Source organism: Crocodylus siamensis, chromosome 3, assembly GCF_052110815.1.
Source record: "Crocodylus siamensis isolate JL-2025a chromosome 3, ASM5211081v1, whole genome shotgun sequence".
Lineage (NCBI taxonomy): Eukaryota > Metazoa > Chordata > Crocodylia > Crocodylidae > Crocodylus > Crocodylus siamensis.
The window spans coordinates 120,009-144,712 of NC_143397.1; the positions used below are offsets into that span (position 1 = coordinate 120,009).

At 55.0% G+C, this 24,704-nt stretch overlaps 1 protein-coding gene across 2 annotated transcripts in view; it reads left to right on the forward strand.

Annotated features, from left to right (window-relative positions):
- Nucleotides 1-1,943: 1,943 nt before the first annotated feature.
- Nucleotides 1,944-24,704, forward strand: part of LOC149867837 (myosin-IIIb-like) — a 42,487-nt gene continuing 19,726 nt past the window's right edge. The window contains exons 1-20 of one of the 2 annotated variants that reach the window (XM_090037399.1): nt 1,944-2,237; nt 2,367-2,432; nt 2,906-3,036; nt 3,917-4,019; nt 7,481-7,583; nt 7,978-8,134; nt 13,649-13,751; nt 14,091-14,219; nt 17,576-17,684; nt 18,517-18,633; nt 18,888-18,988; nt 19,304-19,390; nt 19,572-19,637; nt 20,245-20,358; nt 21,169-21,280; nt 21,818-21,864; nt 22,300-22,365; nt 22,530-22,649; nt 23,746-23,831; nt 23,975-24,022. In XM_090037399.1, the coding sequence (XP_089893525.1) occupies nt 2,091-2,237; nt 2,367-2,432; nt 2,906-3,036; nt 3,917-4,019; nt 7,481-7,583; nt 7,978-8,134; nt 13,649-13,751; nt 14,091-14,219; nt 17,576-17,684; nt 18,517-18,633; nt 18,888-18,988; nt 19,304-19,390; nt 19,572-19,637; nt 20,245-20,358; nt 21,169-21,280; nt 21,818-21,864; nt 22,300-22,365; nt 22,530-22,649; nt 23,746-23,831; nt 23,975-24,022 (2,012 nt within the window). In that variant the 5' untranslated portion in view covers nt 1,944-2,090. The remainder of the gene's footprint in view (nt 2,238-2,366; nt 2,433-2,905; nt 3,037-3,916; nt 4,020-7,480; nt 7,584-7,977; nt 8,135-13,648; nt 13,752-14,090; nt 14,220-17,575; nt 17,685-18,516; nt 18,634-18,887; nt 18,989-19,303; nt 19,391-19,571; nt 19,638-20,244; nt 20,359-21,168; nt 21,281-21,817; nt 21,865-22,299; nt 22,366-22,529; nt 22,650-23,745; nt 23,832-23,974; nt 24,023-24,704) is intronic. The other variant, XM_090037398.1, reaches the window with a different exon arrangement.

Sequence of the window (24,704 nt, forward strand, 5' to 3'; positions counted from 1 at the left end):
GGATGTCCAGGGAGAGTCCACCAGTGCCGCAGAATCATGGTGTGGGGTGGACAAGAAGGATTTCCATTTCTAATCCCAGCCCGAAAAGAGTTCCCTATTCAAGCCATTGTCCTTGATTGTACAGATGCAGGGGAGGGCAAGGGTGGGGGGTGGGGCAGGTGGCGGCATGCTCTGAGTTGACAGTGTGGCAGACTGTGCTTTGGGCCAAACAGTACTCTGCTCGGGAATGCCTAGGAGAATTGCCCAATGCCACGGAGTGGGGTGGCCCAACAAGGACTTCCATCTCTAATCCCAGCCCAGAAAACAGTTCCTTATTCAGTTCCATCCACTTAGCACAGTGTCTGGGGGGTAGAGACAGTTGGCAGCCTGGCATGGATAAACTGCATTTTGGGCCAGGCAAGTCTCCGTTCACAGATGTCCAGGAGAGTGCTCTGGTAGCACAGGGACATGGTCTGGGGTGGCCCAAGAAGGATTTCTGGGCATAATCCCAGCCCCAAATCCAGTTCCTTATTTGGGTCCAGATACTTAGCACAGTGGCTTGGGTGTTGTCTGTTGGCAGCCTGGCACGGCCAAACCGTGTTTTGGGCTGGGCAAATCTCTGGTTAAGGATGCCCAGAAGCATCTCCCAGTAGCAGAGACATTGTCTGGGGTGGCCCAAGAAGGATTTCTAGCTATAATGCCAGCCCCAAATTCAATTCCTTATTCAGATCCATTAATTTAGCACAGTGGCTGGGGTGCTGTTAGTTGGCACCCTGGCATGGCCAAACCGCCTGTTGGGCCAGGCAAGTCTCTGGTCAGAGATGTCCAGGAGCGTCCCCCGGTGCCACATAGATGTGGCCTGGGGTGGACCTAGAAGAATTTCTGGGTATAATCCCAGCCCAAAATCCAGTTCCTTATTTGGGTGCATACAGTTAGTACAGTGACTGGGGTGCTGTCTGGTGGCAGCCTGGCATGGCCAAACTGCACTTTGGGCCGGGCAAGTCTGCGGTCACAGATGTCCAGGACAGCCCCCCAGTGGCACAGAGCTATTCTGATGGGTGGCCCAAGCAGAATTTCTAGCCATAATCCCAGCCCGAAAGCCAGTTCCTTATTCAAACCATTATACTTAGTAGAGTGGGCATGGGGGCTGTTAGCTGGCAGTCTGGCATGGCCCAACTGTGCTTTGGGCCGGGCAGGACTATGGTCAGGCTTCTTTGGGACAGTCCCCCAGTGGCATCGCCATGAAATTTGGGGTTGCCCAAGAAGTATTTTGCCGCATAATCCCATCCTAATCTGACCTTTGTTTAGGGCTCTGTACTTGATGTGAGATATTATTGTACATATTAATTAGTACAAATGCGTAGCTAATGAAATTCTGTCTCTTTAGGACGTGTAATTCGTTAATAACAAGTTTTGATTGGGTCTAGATTATCTTTGAAAAAGGGACAGGGGACCGGGAATAAGGAACCAATTTCAGCCTCATGGCCCAGACGGACAGCTCCGCTGGGGTGGTCTGTGCGGATCCTGCCTTGGGCAGGACAGGGCTGGTGTGGAGGTGGCCCCGAGGCCCTGCTCCTCCGGGAGCGGCCGAGCCAGCAGACAGCTCAGGCGGGCGCTGCGGAAGGTGCAGGCTCATGCGGCCCCCGCGGTGCCAGGCGGCCCGCGGAGGTGTGCCAGTGCTCGCCCTAGGGACCGGGCTCCGGGGTCTTGCATGAGGCTGCAGCTCCAGCACAGGGCCGGGGCCTGTGCGGGAGGGGGTGGCGGCCCCGCCCCAGCGCCGGGACAAGACGCCTCCTGCCTTTTCACACAGTGTCTCCCCGACCGGCGCGTCCTTGGCCGCAGCCGCCCGCGCTGCGCTGCGCTGCCTGAGGCCGCCCGAGGAGCCTGGGAAGCTGCAGAGCGTACCTCAGGGCTCCGGCCGCCGCCCCGAGCTGGATGCGGACGGGGCCGGGGCCGGGGCCGGGGCGGCGGCTGCCCGGGCCCCGGCCGGGACCGCCCCAGGGCGGGCGGGGGTCGGGCCCAGACGGGGCGGGCCGGGGGCGGGGGTCTGGAGCCGGGACTGGGCGGAGCCTGCGCTCGGTGCCGGGTCGGAGCCAGGCGCCGCGGCCGCGATGGCGCCCCCGGGAGAGCCGCGGCCGCTGGCCGGGGACCGGGACCCCGACCCCGACCCCGACGGGGACCTGGCGGCGCTGGCGGAGCTGGACGAGGCGCGGTTGCTGCAGAGCCTGAGCGACCGCTTCCTACAGCAGCGGATCTATGTGAGCGCGGGGCGGGCGGCGGGGGCTGCGGTCGCGGCCGGATGCTTCGCCTCTACCTGGGGCGCCGGGTCCCACCGGGGCCAGGCCCGGGCCCGCTCTCTCATGGGCGCTCGCTTCTCCTCCTCCCAGACCTACGTCGGGGATATTCTGGTGGCCGTGAACCCCTTCCAGCGCCTGCCGCTCTACGGGAAGCCGGTCAGTGCCGGGTCTGGGGCCCCTCATGTGGTCGGGCTGGGCTGGCTCGGCCCTTCCCTCAGCAGAGCCCCTCGAGAACTGTGGCCAGCTGGGCTTTCCCACAGCCCATGTCCGGGCTCTTTCTCATCACATAGCTGGTCTGCGTGCTCTGTTTCCGGCCGCTTCCCCCGGCTCTATGAGCTGTTCCTTATACCTGAAACCGGCAGTGCAGGAGGACCTGAGGCCCCTTCCAGCAGCCAGCCCAGTCTTCTAGCTCCTGGTCCTAGGGGCCGGGATGGGCCTGGAGGCAGGTTGTTCCAAGGCAGCTCCTGATCTGGAGCTTTTTGTGTCTGGAAAATGCAGTTAGCAAGAGCCATCCTCCTACACATCTTCTTGGTGCCGGAGAATGGCGGCAGGAAGGAGAGGACTCAGCCCTGCTCCCTCCCTCATGGTTCTGACATTTCTTGTTAATTGGGCTCTGCCCCTGTCTGCAGATTGCTGAGAAGTACCGCAGCCGTGCCAAGGGCAGCCTGCCCCCCCACATCTTTGCTGTGGCTGACCGAGCCTACCAGGCCATGCTGGGGCGCCTGGGGATGGGGCCCCAGAACCAGTGCATTGTCATCAGGTAGGGGAGAATATCTACAGGGCCCCTGAGCTGGGTCCAAGCAGTCTTGACAGACCTGTGACCCAGAGCTAGGGACTGACGAGGGGAAGCTGGCACATGTAAGTGGAGCCTAAATGTAGAAGCCATGCGGAAGTTGAAGCCATGGACTGACCTGGGACAGGCTGTGGCATATAAAATACACTGGTGCTCCAGAAGACTCTGTGCTGAGTCCTGCAGGGATGTAGTGGTTGGGGAGCCCTGGACACTGCAGTGCTGGGCCATACAAACCTCAGTTGCTTGTAAGCTGAGCATGTTTGCTGCTGGGCACAGGAGAAAAACAGTGAGGCCACAAGAACACTTCTGCTCCTTGTGGTGCTGCTAAGGGCAAAGACAGAGCAGCACCTTGGAGCCCCCCTACTTTCACCAGAACACATCCCTGCAGTGGATGTGGGGCAAGATCTGCTTGTGAAGGAGGGGACAGGTGGCAGAGCCCAGCGCACAGGGTGTGCTCAGTGTGATGGGGTGCTTCTGGAAGGAGCACTTGCTCCTGGCTAGGAACTGGGGACTCTAGACATTATCCCTCCTTCCACCCCACTACGGGGTGTTACACTGGGGACAGGTCATGCCCTTCCCTCCCCGGGCTGGGAAGAATTCCTCAGTGAGAGGGAGTTACACTGCCTTTCTGGGAGTGGGGCACATGGGGCTCAGCACCTGCAGGACCTGTCAGCCAGTGCATGGAGCAGGTGGGTGCCAGTGTGGGCAGTGCCAAAAGGACCCTGGAGCTGTGCTGTAGACAGAGACCATCATGGGGTGCTGGGGAAGGAGAGGCAGGTGCACTAAGGCATGAGGGACAGAGCAGCCGAGTCCTGGTGCCAGTGAAACTTCTTCTCTCTCTGAGCAGTGGAGAGAGCGGTGCAGGGAAGACAGAGAGCACAAAGCTCCTACTACAGCACCTCATGAGCTTGTGCAGGGGCCACTCACAGCTGGAGCAGCAGATTCTGCAGGTGCGTTGTTTCATGGCGAGGCCGGGTGCAGGGGCAGGGACCCAAGGGGGTAGGGTGGGCAGATGGGGTTGTTGGTATCTGAACAATAACACAGAAGTGATAGTGGCCAGGGCATCATCCATGAGGCAGAACAAGTTGGAGGGGTCAGTAAACATCTCTGTTCTGTATTTGGGAAGAAGCAGGAGGACTCCTGGATTATACGAGGCCAGAAGGGGCACATGATAGCAGCCATAGGGCCCTGGATTCATTCCTGTTGAAGCTGAGCCCAGGCTTTAGAGAAATGGCCATTTTTGCTGTTGCTAAAAGTCCCCAGAGATGGGAAATCAACCACAGCTGAGCAAGGCGGGTGGGGGTGGGGATAAGTGGCTTTAGTAGCCAATTACTCTATTACCCTCCTTGTTGAACATCTAAGCCTTGTTTCTTGTCCAATGGAAAGCTGGACTTTGATCAAGTTACTCCTTCACCTTCCTTGAACTGAACAGAGTGTACTCCTGCAGTCTCTCGCTATGAGGCCTCTTCTAATCCTTTTGTCAGTCTCATGGCTCTTTTTTGAATGCTTTCCACTTTATTACCATGCTCCTCACTCTGGGGGTGCTAGGACTGTACACAGGATTCCAGTAGTTGTGTCACTGTTATCAAATACAGGATTAATAGCCCCCCCTACTCCTATTCAAGTTTCTCTTGTGTCAGGCATCCCAGAGTCGCATTAGCCCTGCACACTGGCTTTGCCCTGGTAGTTTGTGCAGCTGGTATTCACTGCAGACCCTGAGGCACTTTCAAGTCCCCCCTCAGAGTTATCACTTCCCAGGCCACAGCCACATCGAAGCCTGGCCCATACTCTTTGTTCCTTCCTGTGTAACTTTACCTTTGGGCCAGATGGAAACAAGGCTTGCTCACTCAGCTTGCCAAGTGATTCAGATCATTACAGATTGGGCATCTGTCAGCTTCCTTATTACTATACTCCACACCCTTAATCTTTCTTATCTGCAAACTTTATTAGGGATGACTGCATGTTTTCTGCCAGCTCATAGATAACAAGAGAATTAAGTGGCATAGGGTCTTTGTGGGGCTCTGTGGGAAACACCTGCTCAGGAAGGATTCCTTGTTTAGGTACATTTTAAGAGCTGTTAAATAGCCTTTGAATGGGTCTATTTGCTGTCTGTCTTTCAGTCTTTGACCTGATCCTCCATCTTTGTCCCTTCCAGCCTTTGTCATGGTTCTCCTCTTGCCTCAACTGCTGTGCCTTGATGTTAAAGAAATAAGAAGAATAGGGAGGGTCAGCACTCATGTTTTTCTGTACTGGAATTTACATGCATCACGGCCTCATCCACAGGGCTCTGCCACCCTTATACCCTGTCCTCATCACACTGGTTAGGTCAATGTTGATCCTCTTTGTCAGGATGTCATATTCTGTGAGCAACTTGCCTGACTCGTTCTGCACACTCAGTTCACCTTCACCTGGGTACTTCCCCTTCAAGAGTGGATTAATCTCTACTCAGTCTGTGTACATCAGTTTCTTCCTGGAAGAAAACTCAATTGCTCTTAGTCCTTGCCCATCTCTCATTCTCTTTGGAGGAGTTGGGGTTACTCAGTTGAGGCTCACTCAGGCTTCTCCAGGAAGTAAGTCCACTCTAAATCCACTAACACCTCTTTATTCTGCCTGCTGGTTTAAATTATTCCCAGCCTGGCACTCCCAGGTCTCCCTCTTCACTGGATCCTGATTCCGTAGCCGGAAATCAGATCCTGGCTTAATCTGTTTTCCCTCCTAGTAGGGTCATAAATCAGATTCCCTTCATTGTCTTGCATAACCGCAGCTACAATCCCAGCCGCAGTTGGTAAGCCGCTGATGAGACTCACACACCAATTCTCCTGCTGGCTCCCGGGTGTCCTGCCACCACCTGGGCCTCCGAGCCCTCAATCTTGCCCTGTGCATTGCCACAGGTTGCGCAGCGGCCTTCCACTGCCTGCTCCTATCCCCTTTCCAGGGAAACTGTGTCCCGGCAGATTTTCTACCCTGTCTTCCCATTCCTCAGTCCATCAGTGCCAGCTCCCCACACTGGCCTTAGCATGTGCCATGGAATTCCTCCTGCTCCCCTCTCTGCTGCTGCTCAACAGAGGCCAGGGGGCTGGCGCTGGATCTTGGTAAGAAGTTCTCTCTTTTTTTTCCCTTTGAAACAGGGTCTGAGGGTGGCTCCCTGTTACACAGCCACTTTTAAATCAACAGTGATTTTACTGTTGTTCTGGGTTATGAATCACATTGTCATGTGGTACCAAATCAAATGTCTTGAAGTCTTAGTAGGTTTGGAGGGTTCTCATATCCATGATGGCCCAGGAAATGTTTGAGAGGAAAAGGTTTTTTGTGATGTCTTTTGTTGCGCTAACTACAGCTGGGAGAGATGCTGGACCAGCCTGTGTCTTCACACAGCCAAATGCAGGGTCCAGGCACGGCAGTCATAGGTGATGCTTCTGAGCTGGTGGCTGGGTCCTGGGGGAGAGGCTCAGGGTCCCAGAAGATGATCAGCTGTTTGTTGCAGTAGGTAGAGCGGGTGCAGATGTGATCCTTGGACATGGTCACAGGGGAGCGTTGACTATGAACAGGCAAACATGACCTGTCTGAGGTACTAATGGGGCTGTTGCTGGATGCTGCAGCCTAGGGTCAATGCTAAAAAAGAGAAGGCAGGCTGCTTTGAAGGGTCTGGGAAGGAGGTGCTGAGACACAGTGGAGCCTGGGAATCCTGCCATATGAGGAGGCTGAAGTGGCTCAGTTGGTGTAGCCCCCAAGAGGGTAAAGGAGGACTTGGTTGGGGCAGAACATTCCTCAGCTTCTCAGGCAGATGAAGGCACACTGAGCCTGGGAGTCTAGAAGCTGAAGCAAGAGAAAGTCAGACCTCATGTTAGCTGCAACTTGAATGCTGATGTGGTAGATTCTCGCTGTCTCATTCAGGAGTTGGGGCTACCAAAACAGGTCTCTGGCTGGCGCTTTGCAGGAGACCAGGCTGAAGGAAGTGGGCAATTCCTTCCAGTTTGGAATCTACAGATCTCTGCAATTGAAGCACTGGATCTTGACATGAGTCACTGCTGGGGTTGGAGGAACAGGGAGCGGCTGTACCTGGACAAGCAGATCTTCCTCAGATCGGCACCTTACCATGCCTAAACTCCATTTTTGGTAGCAGTCAAGCTTGGCAGACTCTATTCAGGATCAATCGGCTCAGACCCTGCAGCCCCCTCTTCTGCTGTCCTCTCCCTGCTCAGAGATGCAGCCTCTCTGTTCTTGGAACCTCTGGCAGTGCGGGGTTCCCTTCTTCCCATGGTGTGCTCCAGCAGCATCTGTCCAAGTCAAGTCTCATCCTGCTCCTTGTGTTTTTCACGGGGCCTATGATCTTTCCTGGGCTGTGGCCTGGCATGGGTGGGGGATCCTTGCTACTTTGGCTTCCCCACAAACTGCTGCATTCCCTGTTCAGGTGAACCCGCTGCTGGAAGCCTTTGGCAACGCCCAAACAGTGATGAACGACAACAGCAGCCGCTTTGGGAAGTATGTACAGCTGCGGTTCCAGCAGAGCACAGGTGAGGCTGGAAAGATCCAGAGCTTCAAGTGTGGAACAAGGCCTAGGGGTCTAGGCTTAGTGCATGAGAATGTGGGAGCTTCTGGGGGTGGAGACAGAGCAAGGACAGTATCAGCCACAGCCTGCATGAGAGTGGACCCAGGCTTGTAGAGCAGGGCTCCTGGGGTGAGGTGGGGACTGCAGGGTGGTGCAAAAGGAGAGGAAGAGCCAGCAACTGGCACCTGGAATTTCTTGGGGGAGGTGAACAGTGTGGATGGGCCCACCGCAGGGGAGCTGGGAGTCACATCCCAGTTGTTGGCTTTGGGCAGTGTCAGGTCTGGGGGGATCAGGTGGGTGGACAGCAGGTGCAGGGCCACCCTGGCCATCTGTGCTTATCTCTGCTCCCCTGCTGGCAGTGAGGGGTGCCAAGCTGAGTGAGTACCTGCTGGAGAAGTCCCGCGTTGTGCAACAGGATGCTGGGGAGAGGAATTTCCATATCTTCTACTACATGTTTGCGGGGCTTTCTGCAGAAGAGAAGGAGATATATGGGCTGCTGGATCCTGCACAGTACAGGTACCTGGCTGCAGGCCCAGCTCTGACGTCTTGGCAGGGCTGAGGAGCAGAACTATGGGCTCCTGCAGCTCTGTGCAGGGGAGGGGGAGAGGACTTGCCTCAGTCCTGGGGCTGAGCAATGCATGGTAGGCACAGGGCTGGGGGAGTAGGGTGCTTGGTCTGGGATCTGGGGACAAGGCATAGCTTGGTCCATTGGTGCTGGCATTTGATTTACCATGTCAATAATTGGGCTAAAATTCCTGTAGGGTCTGGGAGCACAGGTGGTGTTCTTGTCGATCCTCCCAGTCTCGGGCTATGGGCTGAGGAGGGAGAGGAGGATCCACGTAGTCAACCAAAGACTGCGGCGCTGGTGTCATCAGGAAGGCTTTGGCTTCCATGACCACAGCCCGCTCTTTGGTGAGAGAGGCAGCGAGCTGCTGGAAAGAGATGGCCTCCACCTCTCTCCTCTGGGGAGAAGACTCTTCTCAGCCAGGCTGGCTGACCTGCTCCACCGGGCTTTCAACTAAGCCCGCTGGGGGACATGGGGACTACCGCCACTGCTGGCCCACTGAGCAACACTTGCAAAGCCAGCAGACCAAGGCACTTAAGGGAACCCACCCTTGCCCCAGGCCTGGTGCAATCTGTGGCAAGGCAAGAGCCCCCAAGGGGACACTTGCCTGACTGTACACAAATGTCAGGAGCTTGGAGAACAAGCAGGAGGAGCTTGTCCTCCTGCTCAGTGCAAAGAATTATGACGTCATTGGGATAGCGGAGACCTGGTGGGACTCCACCCATGACTGGACCACGGGGATAGAGGGCTATACCCTGTACAGGAAGGATCGTGTAGATAAGAGGGGTGGGGGTGTAGTTCTCTATGTTAAGGAAAGCTACATGTCCCTGCAAGCTGATTTTGACAACCAGGGTGGACAGCTAGAGACCCTCTGGGTTAAAATTCATGGGGAATATGGCACAGGGGACACAACGGTTGGAGTCTACTACAGACCTCCCACCCAAAGTCCTGAGCTTGACCAGGAGTTCACCCAGGAGCTGGCTGAGACCGCATGCTCCAGGACCTTGGTTGTCATGGGTGACTTCAATTACCCGGACATCTCGTGGGAGGACCACTCAGCAAAATCCGAGCGGTCACAAAGCTTCCTTTTGTGCGTGGATGACCTCTACCAGACTCAAGAAGTCTATGGGCCAACAAGAGGCAAAGTGCTGCTCGACCTGGTACTGGCTACAGGGGATGACCTACTGATCGATGGGAAGCTGTGTGACAGCAACCACGAGCTGATCACCTTCACCATCCGCCATAAAGCTGGCAAGTCAGTCAGCAACACAGAAGTCCTTGACTTCAGAAAAGCCGACTTTGACAAGCTCAAGAGGCTGGTCAGTCAGGCCCTCAGGGACCATGACCCCAGGGAGAGGGGAGTTCAAGAAGAGTGTTTGCTCCTCAAGGGAGCGATCCTCAATGCACAAGCTAAGTCTATTCCATCTCACAGGAAAGGCGGCAAGAGGGCACAGCAGCCACCCTGGCTCTCCAGGGACCTAGCAGGCCTCCAAAGGCTAAAAAGAAAAGCCTACAAAGGATGGAAGACGGGATTAATCTCCAAGGAGGATTATTCTGCACTGGTCCGCTCCTGCAGGGAGCAAAACAGGAAAGCCAAGGCTGCAACTGAACTCCAACTAGCTTCGAGCATCAAGGACAATAAAAAGTCCTTTTTCAGATATGTGGGGAGCGGGAGGAAAAGCAAGGGCAACATTGGACCCCTGCTGAACCAGATAGGGCAACTGACAACTGACACCCAGGAAAAAGCCAACCTATTAAATAGGTACTTTGCATCAGTCTTTCATCAGTCCCATGGGACGCCCATGCCTGCTATGGGACAAGGAGGTCCGGGTGGGGGAGATTCCCTGCCCTCCATCAATGCTGACCTTGTGAAGGAACACCTTGAGAAGCTGGATACCTTCAAGTCAGCCGGCCCTGACAATCTGCACCCCAGGGTACTCAAGGAGCTGGCGAGTGTCATAGCCCAGCCCCTGGCACGGATCTTTGAAAACTCCTGGCGCTCTGGTGTAGTGCCAGAAGACTGGAAGAAGGCCAATGTGGTGCCGATCTTCAGGAAAGGGAGGAGAGTGGATCCAGCTAACTACAGGCCCATTAGCCTGACTTCTATCCTGGGGAAGATCTTAGAAAAGTTTATTAAGGAGGCCATGCTTAATGGACTGGCCGAGGCCAACATCCTAAGGGATAGCCAGCACGGGTTTGTTGTGGGTAGGTCTTGCTTGACCAAACTCATATCCTTCTATGAGCAGGTGACCGACCCCCTGGACAAGGGAGAAGAGATTGATGTCATATATCTTGACTTCAAAAAAGCTTTTGATCTGGTATCCCATGATCACCTCTTGGCAAAACAAGCCAACGGTGGCCTTGGCTCCACCACGATCCGCTGGCTGGGAAATTGGCTGTCCCTTAGGATGTTAGCCTGGGCCAGTCCCTCAAGGATGGCCTCCTTAATAAACTTTTCTAAGATCTTCCCCAGGATCGAAGTCAGGCTAATGGGCCTGTAGTTAGCCGGATCCACTCTCCTCCCTTTCCTGAAGATCGGCACCACATTGGCCTTCTTCCAGTCTTCTGGCACCACACCAGAGCGCCAGGAGTTTTCAAAGATCCGTGCCAGGGGCTGGGCTATGACGCTCGCCAGCTCCTTGAGTACCCTGGGGTGCAGGTTGTCAGGGCCAGCTGACTTGAAGGTATCCAGCTTCTCAAGGTATTCCTTCACGAGGTCAGCATTGATGGAGGGCAGGGGATCCCCCTCACCCAGATTTCCCTGTCCCATAGCAGGCATGGGCATCCCGTGTGACTGATGAAAGACTGACGCAAAGTACCTATTTAATAGGTTGGCTTTTTCCTGGGCGTCAGTTGTCAGTTGCCCCATCTGGTTTAGCAGGGGTCCAACATTGCCCTTGCTTTTCCTCTGGCTCCCCACATATCTGAAAAAGGACTTTTTGTTGTCCTTGATGTCTGAAGCTAGTTGGAGTTCAGTTGCAGCCTTGGCTTTCCTGGTTTGCTCCCTGCAGGACCGGACCAGCACGGAGTAATCCTCCTTGGAGGTGAATCCCATCCTCCATCCTTTGTAGGCTTTCCTTTTTAGCCACAGTAGGTCCGCTAGGTCTCTGGAGAGCCAGGGGGGCTGCTGTGCCTTCTTGCTGCCTTTCCTCCGTGTTGGAATAGATTTAGCTTGTGCACTGAGGATTGCTTCCTTGAGAAGCAACCACTCTTCTTGAACTCCCATCTCCCTGGGGTCATGGTCCCTGAGGGCCTGACCGACTAGCCTCTTGAGCTTGTCAAAGTCGGCTTTTCTGAAGTCAAGGACTTCTGTGTTGCTGACTGACTTGCCAGCTTTATGGCGGATGGTGAAGGTGATCAGCTCGTGGTTGCTGTCACCCAACTTCCCATCAATCACTAGGTCACTGATTAGGTCATCCCCTGTAGCCAGTACCAGGTCAAGCAGCGATCGGAGGTCAGGAAAACAGACCTTACGCCAACAGGCTGAGAGCCATGGGGCTTTTTAGCCTGGAAAAGCGCAGGCTTGGGGTGATCTGGTGGCCACCTATAAGTTTATCAGGGGTGACCACCAGGATCTGGGGGAACGTCTGTTCACCAGAGCGCCCCAAGGGATGATGAGGTTGAACGGTCACAAACTCCTGCAAGACCGTTTCAGGCTGGACATAAGGAAGAATTTCTTTACTGCCCGAGCCCCCAAGGTCTGGAACAGTCTGCCATCGAAGGTGGTTCAAGCACCTACTCTGAACACCTTCAAGAGCAAATTGGATGCTTATTTTGCTAGGATCCTATGACCCCAGCTGACTTCCTGCCCTTTGGGCGTGGGGCTGGACTTGATGATCTTCCAAGGTCCCTTCCAGCCCTAATGTCTATGAAATCTATGAAATGTATTCAGTCCCACGCCTACAGCCAACAAGCCGTCTTTTTACATAGACGTTCTGAACTACTGTAACTGAATACCAACCCTGTGTCTGATGCCAGTGTTACCTGCTTATCAGTGACTGCACCACACAGCAACTACAATAACAAGCATTTGATCAAGATGCTTATAGCAGAGCTAGTGATGGAGGCTCCAGGTGTGCCGTGCTGACTGACTCCAGCAGGTCCAGTTCACACCAGCGGGGGGCTCCATTTCATCTTTCTAGGCTTCTCGTTACATCATAGAATCATAGACGATGAGGGCTGGAAGGGACCTCAGGAGTCATCTAATCCAACCGCTTGCTCAAAGTAGAACCAGCCCCACCTAGATCATCCCAGCTGGGGCTTTGTCTACCCAGGTCTTCAAAACCTCCAGTGATGTAGAGTCCACAACCTCTCTGGGTAACCTGTTCCAGTGCTTCACCATCCTCCTAGTGAGAGAGTTTTTCCTAATATCCAACATAAACTTCCCTTGCTGCAGCTTGAGCCCATTGCTTTTTGTTCTGTTGTCTGTTACCATGGAGAACAGTCCAGCGCTATCTTCTTTGGAACCACCCTTTGGGTAGTTGAAGGCTGCTATTCGGTCCCCTCCCAGTATTCTGCACACTAAATAAATAACATTAGTTCCCTCAGCCTCTTCTCGCAAGACATGTGTCCCAGCTCCACTGGACTCTCTCTAACTTGTCCACATCCTTTCTATAGTGGGGGTCCAAAACTGGACACAGGACTCCAGATGTGGCCTCACCAGTGCCAAATAGAGGGGAAGAATCACTGCCTTCCATCTGCTGGCAACGCTCCTACCAGTGCAGCCCAGGATGTCTTTAGCTTTCTTTACTTTCCTCTGAATTCCAGAAATGGATCAGATCTGGCCCAAAACTAAGATCTAAGCAACAGCTCTGCAAAAAAGGACCTGAGGGTGATACTAGACAATAAGCCGAATATGAGCCAGCAGTGTGCCCTTGTTGCAGAGAAGGCTAACCCTGCAAGTCCTGCTTTGTGCAGGGGTTGGACTAGATGACTCCTGAGGTCCCTTCCAACCCTCATGTTCTATGATTTTAAAACTTCCAAACACGCCTGACTTGTGATTTCCAATGCATAAAATTCCTTCTTACTTGTTTTGCCCATTCCAGTGAGTTTCACCCACCTTTTTCTCCTACATTAGCCTTTGTTGTCTGTTTCTTTCAAACTGTGGACTCCTGGAAGATTGTCCTGCTTGTAGAGGATATAATAGAACATCCCATTGCCTGCTGCATAATTGCAGCATGTCTTGTGATTCTTGCACTAGGGGGCGGTTTGTTGGTTTGGGTCATGGGGGATCTTGACTGTTTCTGGCTCTGCCATGGATGTGCTGTGTGACCCAGGGAAATTACTGCCTCTGCTCCCCATCCTCTGCCCTGTCCTAGTCTTCCTAGATGCACAGGGGGATGACAGGGACTGGCTGTCTGTGTGGTACGGCTCTAGCGGTTAGTAATCCCAGGTGGGTATGTAGGGCCTGTAACTTCTAGTAAGATGTGTACCTGGATACATGCAAAAGCAGTGTCTCCCCCCAGGTACATTGGTGGCCATTTTGGGACAGAGGCCATGACTGAATGCTGGAAGCACAAGTACCGGGAGGTGTGCAATGCCCTGGACATGGTGGGCTTCCAAGAGCAGGTGAGCGCAGTGAGACCCATCAACATCCCCCTTCTCCCTTCCTCCTCCCTGCTCAGCCTGATTCCTTTCCCCTTCCCAGTTTCTGACTGCTGTCCCAGACTCACTTCAGCCAAGGTCTGCTTTTCTCTGACCTGCTCCTGTTGTTCCCAGGCAGCCAGAGGTTAACAGATACAGTGCAGAGCCTCTCCTGCAGTGTCCCTTTACCTCCCACCAGCCCCCCACCACTGGGAGGCTGCAGTTCCCCTGGGAGGTGGCTGCTGCATGCCGTGTGTGTGTGTGCATGTGTATGCTTGGGCACACATGCCTGCTATCCTGAGCCACCTCCCCTCTGTACTCCAGGAGCAGGTGGACATGCAGGCAATCCTGGCTGGGGTCCTGTCTCTGGGCAATGTGGCCTTCCAGCCCCAGGAAAGCAACGGGGCTGTGCAAGTGGGCGAAGTCTCCCAGGGCTGGCTGAAAGCTGCAGCGGTGAGTCTGAGAGTGCGGTGAGGGGGTGCTTTCAGGCTGGCCAGGGGCCAGGGGGCAGGTGGCAGGATAAGTTCTGGGGATGCTTGTGCCAGGGGATGCTGTTCGGGTCTGCATGTGAGGAGAAGACGAGGTTCCCTGTGGGTCCTTCTCTCCTCTGGGAGCTCTCTGGACCAGGGAGGACTCTTGTCCATTCACAGATGCTCTTAAGGGGTGAGGACATCTTCCAGGAGTGCCTGGATTCAGCTCTGTGACTGCTGGGCCTTGACAGCCCTGTGCATAGACAGGGGCACTTCCCTCCTGCTCTTGATAATCACTGTTTCACATGTCCCAGGGTTGCGTTACCCATTGCACCATCGTCTTGCACTAAACACAGGTGGTCCATGACCTACAACAACCCCAAGCACTTGTGTGAGTTGCTGCTTTTCAAACTCACGAGAAAATTGGAGGATTGCGGGCTTAATTGCACAACGGTTAGGTGGGTAGGAAGCTGGCTGTGGGTTAGGACCCAGAAAGTCCTAATGAACGGATCTGTGTTGTCTTGGCAAGAAGTGGCCAGTATTGTCCCTCGAGTCAGTGCTTGGTTAAGTTCTTTTCAACATCTTTAGCAATGATTTGGATCTGGGGGTGAAGAGATCACTGGCCAAGATCATGGATGACACCAAGTTATGGCGGAGCTTGGTCATTCTTGAAGATAGGCTGCAGATACAGGTGGATCTAGATAGGCTGGCAAGTTGGGCAGACTGGAACCAGATGAAGTTCAACATTGAGAAATGTAAAGTGCTCCATCTGGGGATGAACAATTCCCTGCACACCTACAGACTTGGCAGTGCCAAACTGACCAGCACCACAATTGAAAGGGACCTAGTAGTAATAATAGACCACAGTATGAATATGAGCTGTCGGTGCGACTCTGTAGCCAGTAGGGCAAATAATAATCTGACATGCATCAATTGAAGCATCTCCAGCAAAACCAAGGAAGTAATTTTTATGCTTTACTCAGCATTGGTGAGACCATAACTGGAGTACTGCGTCCAGTCCTGGGCACCACACTTCAACAAGGATGTGGTAAAGCTTGAGAGAGTCCAAGGAAGAGCCACCCGCATGATCAGAGACTTGCATGGCAAGCCGTACAAGGAAAGGCTGAGAGATCTGGGACTCTTCAGCCTAAAAAAGAGAAGGCTGAGAGGGGACTTGGCAGGAGGTTACTGCTACATCAGGGAAATACATCAGGGGCTCAGCAAACAACTGTTCACCAGGGCACCCATTGGGGAAAACCAGGAGTAATAGCCACAAACTCCTGGAAGACTGTTTCAGGCTTAACACCAGGAAAAACTTCTTTACAGTTAAGTTGTCCAGACTGTGGAATAGGCTCCCACCAGAGGTGATGCAGTCGCCTATCCTGGAAATTTTCAAGAGGAGGCTGGACGGTCATCTTGCTGGGGGCACCTGACCCCAGTTGTCTTTCCTGCCTAGTGCAGGGGGGCTGGACTAGGCAGGAAAGACAACTGGGGTCAGGTGCCTTGCAATGATCTTGTGAGGTTCCTTCCAGCCTTTACATTCTATGAAACTGGTCTCCCACCTTGTTTCATAGATTTCATAGACATTAGGGGCTGGAAAGGACCTCACAAGATCATCAAGTCCAGCCCCACTGTCCTAGGCAGGAAGTCTGCTGGGGTCAAATAAGCTGACTGAGAGTAGGTTTAGGATAGACATCAGGAGGCGTCACTTCACAGTCAGGGCGACCAGGATCTGGAATCAACTTCCAAGCAAAGTGGTGTTGGCTCCTACCCTGGGGGTCTTCAAAAGAAGGCTGGATGAACACCTTGCCTGTGTCATTTAACCCCAGCATTATTTCCTGCCCAAGGCAGGGGGTCTTCTGACCCCTACCAACTATGAAATGATCCCAGTAAGATATGCATCCAAATGCTTTTTGAGTGAGTCTAGAGAAGGTGCTTATAAGTGGGGTGCACCAAGGGGGTACACCAAGATCTGGGAGAACAGTTGTTTACCAGGGCTCGCCAAGGGATAACAAAGTCTAACAACCACAAACTTCTGGAAGGCCGATTTAGACTGGACATAAGAAAAAACTCCTTTACAGTCCAAGTGTCCAGGGTCTGGAACAGACTCCCCCCAGAGATGGTGGAAACATCTATTCTGGACTCATTCAAAAGGCGTTTGGATGTTTGTCTTGCTGAGATCATTTGACCCCCGTACATTTCCTCCCTATAGCAGGGGGGCTGGACTCGATCTTGTGAGGTCCCTTCCAGCTCCTAATGTCTATGAAATAGGATGGGAAACCAGTTTCATAAATTCATAGATTGTTATGTTCCCTGCGTCCTGACTCCCAAGTGCATTGCCCTCCAGCTGGTTGTGCTAAGGCACATTTTGGCAGATCATGATCATCTCACTGGGCCATCCAGATCAGTCCATGATAGTTATCCCCATACTCCTCAGTATATGCTATCTGCTGGCCTGCATGTTTCACTAACAGAGATTTCACATCATTCTCTAGAGAAGTGGTTTTCAATCTTTTTTTCATTTATGGACCCCCTAAAAAATTTCTAATGGAGGTGCAGACACATACTTTTGATTGATCATAGTCCTCTGTTGTGGATGCTGTAGATATAATCTGTGGTCCCCAGGAATCTGTGGAAAACCACTGCTCTAGAGCATGGAACAAGACTCCTCAGTTGTATCAGATTGTGAGCTGATCCCAGGGATCTGGCTGGTGTCCCTCACCCCGCTCAACATCCCCCCCAAATTTCTTCTGAGTCTTGTCACTGGCCCATGGTCTATGCCCGTTCCCGTCTCTGCGTCCTTTCCAATGCCTGGGACATCCACCCCTGCCCCATTCAACAACCAGCCTCTTCTCTTTCAAAAGCCTCTGGAGCTTGCTCCAACCAGGTGCCCATGGAAGGGAGTTCCTGGAAGCAAGTGCTGGTGGGTTCAGCTCCTCTCCCCAGTTTGCTGTGCACTCTGGCTGCTGGAGCTTAGTGACCAGGCTCTCGGGACAAGGACAGTGCTGCACACAGTCCCAGTCTGCTTGCTGCCAAATCAGCCATAGAAGACTGCATCAGGGATAAGGCTGAGTCCCTTGGGCAGTGGGGCCTGGTAGCATGTGGGTAACAACGAGGAAGACAGGGCATACGTGCATGGTTCTTGGGGATGGCAGTGATGATCTGGCCCTGGGCCCCCAGGTGCCATGCTGGCACAGTGGTGTTTGTTACAGCAGAGCCAGGGGTCCCTGGATAGGTCATGGCTCCATTGCGCTGGGCACAGTACAGACACGGGGAGGCACAGTCCCTCTCCACCAATGAGGACCGATGCTGATGGCCCCGTTGTCTTTCCCCTCTCAGGGACAGTTTGGTGTCCAGGAAGAGGAGCTGCTGAGCTGCCTCATTCGCACGGTATCTGTGACCAGGGGGGAGCAGATTCAGCGTCTTCACACGCAGCAGCAGGCAGAGGGTGAGCGCAGGCGCCAACAGGGAGGTGGCACGAGAGCCCTGGGGGCACAGCCCTGCCCTCCGTGGCCCCGGACTGGTGTGGAATGGCCCTGGGACCCTGCAGGCCTGTCCTTTGGAGCAGGAGCTGCATTGCTGCCTGTCTGCATGGCCCCTGTCAAATGGGTCCCTGCCCTGAGAGGGGCCTGGAGGGCTTAACAGGGCTGCACGTGCACTCCCCTGTGACACCAGCATAAGCTTGGCATTCCTGCTGGGCCTGGCCAGGACGATGTTCCAGCTCCACGTCCCCTGTGAAATCAGGGACCTGGGCTGGATTGTGGCAAGCCAAGGTGGAGAGGGAGGACTAGCTCCTTCAGCATCATCCCTTGTTGTCCAGCCCCACTACCCTTGGGCCAGGCCATGATGGCGCCTTCAGGGGCTGTGCCCTCATGCCCAGAACCAGTCACCGAGGTGAGGAAGTCGCTTCCATCCACCATAGCCGGAGTTTTGTCGCAGAGTTCAGCTGTTGCAGCTTGTTTTGTGGAAAGCTCCTTATGTGGTTGACCATATGGCCTGGCCCAGCCTAGAGCATCTGAGCAGCCTCAGAGCAGAGGGCTTCTTCTAAGGGCTGTGGGTTCAACTGGGCTCCTAATGCACCGGTGATAATCCCACAAGGGCTTCGTGACCTGCCCCTGGGTGTCAGCCCTTGGCAGGGATGGGGTGAACCAGCCAAGCCTTTTGCACAGTGGGGTTCGTCTCTCCCCAAGCGTGGGGCTCTGGGGCCCGAGGAGGGCCAGGTGTACTGCAGGGGGTAGGCCTGCCAGCTGCCAGGTGAAGTCCACCTGCTCTGTCCCCAGACGCCCGGGACTCCATTGCCAAGGTGGCATATGGTCGTGTGTTTGGCTGGATCGTCTGCAAAATAAATGAGCTGCTGGCCGAAAGTGTGGACCCCCATGTAGAGCTGAGGGAAATCGGTGAGTTTGGGGTCTTGCTGGGTCTGCAGCTGGTTCATGAGTTGAGGGCACAATGATCTTGGTGCGAGCGGTGTGTGAGGAAGAGGGGTGCAAGACGGTGACATCATGGGGCAGGGAGACAGGAGGCAGGTCCCAATGTACAAACCGGCTGCAGATGTCTGCAGTAGGGTTGGGGTTCATGGGGGCTTGGCCCCCGGGGCCATGGCAGGGGCTAAGCCGAGGCTGGTCTCCATCACTACCCCCATCCTCCCCAGGGATTCTGGACATCTTCGGGTTTGAGAACTTTGTGGTAAATCGCTTTGAGCAACTTTGTATCAACCTGGCCAATGAGCAGCTGCAGCACTTCTTCAACCGTGTAAGTCTGGAGAGGGGCACAGCAGGAGCCTTACAGCAGGGATCTCACTTGTGGCACTGGGGGGCAGGAGCGGTGACCTTGTCTGAGGGGAACCTTGCTTTGCCTTGGGGCCAGGCACGATGACCATGTCTCACTCCTCCAGGGCTCTATTGGGGTCACCCCTGATGCGGGCCAGCACCAGGCAGCCACGCTAGGGGTTAGCAGGAACAGTCACTCTGATGTACAGGGGTGCCCAGGGGTGGGGGGAGAGGGGAAATCGCCCGGTTGAAGTCTGCTCGTGCTGCTGGGAGCTCTGACCTGCCCCTTACCCCTCAGCACATCTTCCAGCTGGAGCAGGCTGCCTACCGGGAGGAGGAGCTGCCTTGGGAGACCATAGCCTTCAGCAACAACCAGCCCATCCTGGTGAGTGACCCAAGCTGGGCTGGGCACAGGGAGGCCCCAGAAGCTGCAGAAGGAGGCCTCTTGCTGCAGCTCTGTGCTGAGTGCTGCCCTGGGGGCAGGCTCTCCATGCATGCAGGGGCAGGGATGGGAGCAGGGGGTAGGATTTGTTAAGGGCCTCATGTCTTTGCTTCCCATGCTGCAGGACCTGCTCCTGGCCAAGCCGCTGGGGTTACTCTCCCTCTTGGATGAACAGAGCACATTCCCGCAGGTACGACCCAGGGCCTGGAGGCAAACGGGGTCAGAAGAGATGTGGCACAGGCTGCTCCAGAGTAGTAGTTCTCAAACTTTTTTGTACCAGGACACATTTGTAAACATTAATGGCCGGTCCTGACCCGGTGCCCGTCACACTCAGCCTTATGCCCCAAGTGCATGGAGTAGGGCGTGGGTGTATGGGGACTGGAGAGGCCCAACAAGCCCCTCACAGGCTGGAACTCTGCCAGCCTGCAAGGGAAATACCACATTTTTATCCTTTAAAGGAGGATCCATTTTTAAAGTTTGTTCATGACCTTTTCATATATTACAACCCACTTTTGGGTTGCAACCCTTGGGTTGAGAAACACTGGTCCAGAGGATGTCTGAGGGATAACAGAGGCCTTGTCTGCAGAGTGTTGGTGCTGGAGGGGTCTGGAAGAGCTGAGAGAGCTGAGTTGCTGCCGCCAGTCACTGGCGGCAATGCTGGAGAGTCAGGCAACCCAACTGCAGACCAGCCAAACAGTGCTCTGCTTGCCCGAGTCCCCCAAGCCCTCACCTCCTCTCTTCCAGTGCACGGGGGTTTCTGGGGCTGGGGCCATTCTGTGAAATCTCCTCTGTTGTAGGCGACTGATAAAACCTTTGTGGACAAACTGAACAGCAGTTTCAAAGGGAACATGCACTTCCAGCTGGTGCGGGGCCGGGTGCTGAGCTTCAGCATCCTCCACTATGCAGGCAAGGTAACTGCTGTTCACGATGTAGGATGCCACGCTCCATTATGTAGGCCAGGGGCTGGCAATGTACATCCCCAGGCCAGATCCAGCCAGGAAGAGGTTGGATTTGGCTTATGAAGGCCACTTGCTCTGAGATGGCGCCCCTCAGTGTTGCCATGGCCCCTAGGCAGTCAGGGCCAGGTTTCTGCCCCTGCATCCCCTCCCTGTTCCTCTTCAGGGCCTCTTCTCCTAAAGACCTGTGGGAACTCAAGGTTTCCTTCTTGCTGGCCCTGCAGAGGCTGAGGAGGTTCACTTGCTTCTTGAGGGGAAGTGGGGTGGGGTCCTACAGTGTCTGCTTCCTGGCTGTAGCAAGGGAAGGGGGGAGGGTGTCTATGCCATGGTGCAAGCCTCCAAGGCCAATGCTGCACTTGGCACCTGTAGTCACTCTTTGTCTGGGAACCTGAGACCGTCTCTGCGTGTATGGGCACTGCTTGCAGCTGCCTGTGGGGAAGGTGTGCATGTGGGCAAGCATTCAAAGGAAGGGAAAGAAGTGACTGGGACCTCACTAGAGTCCTACAAGATGTGTGGCCACAAGCACATTGCATGACTCAGCCTCCCCCATGCCCTCCCCCAGCCTGTGATGCCCTGAAGCTCTGTTGTTGTGTTTGCACTGTGGGGGGATGGGGCAGTTACAATCCTCGCATGTGTGTGTGCAAATATGTATGCAAAGTGGAGGCCACACCCAAGCCCTGGGATGCTGCCCATGTGGCTTGTGGCCCCACATTGTGCCTGTTGCCACCTCACTGCACGGTTGCTCAGGTGGTGCTGCTCCTGCAGGTGCAGTATTCTGCCAGCGGCTTCCTGGAGAAGAACCGGGACACCTTGCCAGCCAACATCCGTGGCCTCTTCATCAATAGCGTCACCCCACTGCTGAGCGTGCTATTCACGGGTGCGTTCCCCTGTGGCAGCAGGCGCCTGGGGTGCAGGGTTGTCAGGGATCCCTGAGCTCCCAGGCTCTCCTGAGGGTAGGGGGAGGGGGTCAGTGGCCCTGGGCTCTGTAAAGCAAGCCAGTGGTAGGAGCCGTGCTCTATTCAGGTCCAACCATGGGTGCTGGTGCCAGGATGGTGTTGAGTGTTGCCCCCTCACTGCTCTGCCCGGTCCACCAGCCCTTGGTGCACTCTCTGGTCCCCATGTCACCAGGGTGGGTGCTGGGGGCTATAGCAGCAGCAGCGTCACCCTGGGAAGTTCCTGATTGTCTGGGAGCTCTGGCAGTAAATCTATGACTGTTTCCTGACAGACTGCTAATAAGGCAGGACCCTGACCCCTGTGTGGGTGGCAGGGAGGGGCCCCAGGGCTGGGAGTCTGTCTGGGAGAGGGGCATGTGGTTTCCCTGGGGAGGAGGTTTTGTGTCTTGCTGCTGCCTGGTTTGCCTAGGTTAAGGGACCAGGTGGCTGTAGGACTCGATGGTCCCTCTTCCTTCCTTCAGCCACCATCTCCCGGACAGGGACTCTGATGCCTCACATTAAAGCCAAGGTAAGAGCCACAAGGCCATGGGGCAGTTGATACCCAAGCCTCCTGGGTCCCGTTCCCCTGCGTCTGTGATCTGAGGGATGCGGGGTGGGGGGAGTGGCTCTATGTGTTGGACCACCTCCCCAATGGAAGTGACTGTCCCAGGAGCTGGGGAATCTCCCTCCTGGAGCAGAGCTCTGGGCACCAGTCTGGGATGGTTAGGGGCAGCCCATGTTGTTTCTTTGCTGGGCTGAGCAGGAGATCCTGGGGGTCCTATCCCTGAATCTCTGCTCCTCTCTATGTGACATTGCTCCCCTCCCCAGCCTCCCCAACAGTTGCATGCGTGCTTCGTGTCCTGTGACATCCACCTGTTGCTTTCTTCCCTGGAAGCCCCCAGACATGCCCCGTGGGTGATGCAGGGCTTAGAGGTAACATGGGAACATCTGTGTCTGGTTCCAGGTGCCCCTGGGAGCAGGCGACAACTTCAGCAACACAAGGAAGCAGTCAGTGGGAGCCCAGTTCCGGGTATGATGCACCTGCTTTACAGTATGGGACCCATAAGAGGTGGCACTGCTGCAGCCAGTGGGCGCTGCAGGAGGGAGGTGGCACTGAGAGGACCCAGGCATCTGGGAGGTGCTGGTAGTCATTCCTTAGCCTGGGGTGATGCTGACCTGTCTCTGCCCCTGCAGCACTCGCTGTCTGTCCTCATGGAGCGCATGTACTCTGCCACCCCCCACTTTGTGCGCTGTGTCAAGCCCAACAGCCGGAAGGAGCCAGGTGTGGTTGACAGCCAGGTGTTGCTGCAGCAGGTGAGGGTAGGGCCATTTCACTGCAAGGCAGGGCAGGGCAGAGTGGGGATTGGGCCTGGAGCAGGCCAGACTCCTGGTGGGGAGGGGAAGAGACCAGCTGGCTGGGCAGCAGGGACATCGGATGCTGGTTGGAGCTTCCAGTGCTTGACAATCCCCAGGTGTGAAGCCCATGGTTCATGACCCCTGAGCACAGGAAGGGGGAGACCTGCCTTGCTGAGCACGAGTTCACACCCGTAGCCCCTCATGCCCTGTTGTGTACCCTGGTGCACAAGTCCTGGGGGTGCAGCATCCAGGCCAAGGCTGTGGGTTGCCTGTTGGGTTGGTTATGTGGGGCAGGCTGGGTGGCTCGGGTACTTGCATCAAAGAAGGATACAGTGATACAGCAAGAGTGGGGTTGTGTAGCCAAGGGGAATGTGCAGGGGCTGCATTGGGAAGCAGCAGCTGTGCTGGGGCCTGGGGAGAGTGCTAGAAAGTGGCAGGGCACAACCCCTAGCACAGTGCCTTGGCTACTGCAGCTGCATTAAGCCCTGGGGAGGTGCACTGGGCATAGGGTGAAGGGTCCCCTCAGGCACTGCACCGAGGAGGCCATTCCTGGGCCACACAGCCCAATCTAGTGACTCCACATCTGAGAGGAAACTGGAGAAGTTCAAGACAGTTTAGAGAGAAGTAGCATAACAGTTCCAGGCCTGGAGCCTGCCCTGGCACGGAAGGGTCAGGAGGCCCCATCTGTTCCTTTTACACAAGATGAGGTTCAGAGGTGACTGGTTCCCATCTCAGGGCACCTGACAAACAGCAGATCTGAAGGCTGAGGACTCTTGGTCTGATGGGCAGAGGCCTAACAAACTGGGGCTGGGAGCAGCCACTAGAGAAGCTCCAGCTGGAAAACTGAGCTTCACCTGAGGGTGGGCTGTGGTGGGCTCTCAACCTCCCACCTCTTCCAAAGCAATGCACCCAGAACAGCTGGACACTGTCACACCAGGGATGCTGCATTGTGCAGAGCGATGCTCCAGGCTGGCCCTGCAGGAACCCAAACCTGGTCACAGCCCACTGGGGCTTGGCCCCGTGGGTCTCTGACCCATGCTGTGCTCTTCCTCAGCTCAGGTACAATGGGCTGCTCGAGACCATCCGCATCCGGCGAGAGGGCTTCTCCTGGCGACCATCCTTTGAAGAGTTTGCACAAAAGTGCGTTGGTGCCATGGGGGAGGGAAATTTTCTTTGTTCTGAGCATGGAGGCGGGGGGGGACAGATTCACCACTCTCCTTGTTGTGCTACTGAATTGGCCTATGGAGTCAGGCGTTTGCATCTCACAGGATTGTTTCTGGCAGGTACCGAATCCTCCTGATCAAGCCGGATGCTGCTCTTTCGAAGGAGAGGTAAGGACTTGGCTCTTATCTGCAGGTCACCAACAGGACTGGGGCTTTCTGAAGAACGAGGCTTGCCAGACAGACTTTGCTGCGTTGTGCTGCTGAGTGGCCTGTGGTAGGGGAACTGGGTAGGAAGGACTGGGTGGAGGGGCCTGGCACAAGAGTCAGAAGACCTGGTTACTTTGAGAGAAAAGGGCAGCAGAGCAGAGCCTGCAGTCAGAGGCAGGTAGTGGAGCAAGGGTTAGCTACAGGGCAATAAGCAGCCAGGTGGAGGGACTGCAGGTAATTGCTTGAGAGGTAGCCCCGCAGCTGTAGGCCCACAGTGTAGAGCCTCAGGCAGGTGAGAGGGAAGCAATTGCAGCCCTATTGGGCAAGCAGCAGCAAATGAGACAGACTGCTGTACCTGTGGCAGGTTAGGGTGTTAGGTCTGGGCTGGTGATTAGTTTTGCTCAGAGGTTGGACAGTGAGTTTGGGCTCATTTGGACAGGGCTGATCCTGCCTTAGGAGGTGTCTGCCAGCCCCACATCTCTCCCGATTCTATGAATAGAGCAGTTCTGTTGCAAAGAACTCAGGAAGACCGCAACAGGGCAAAATGGTTTTAATTCTCTGAATTCCTATTGAAATTTTTGGGTTTATCTTGTGAATCATGTTGATATAGCTGGCAGTGCCAATATTGTGTAGTATCCCATGG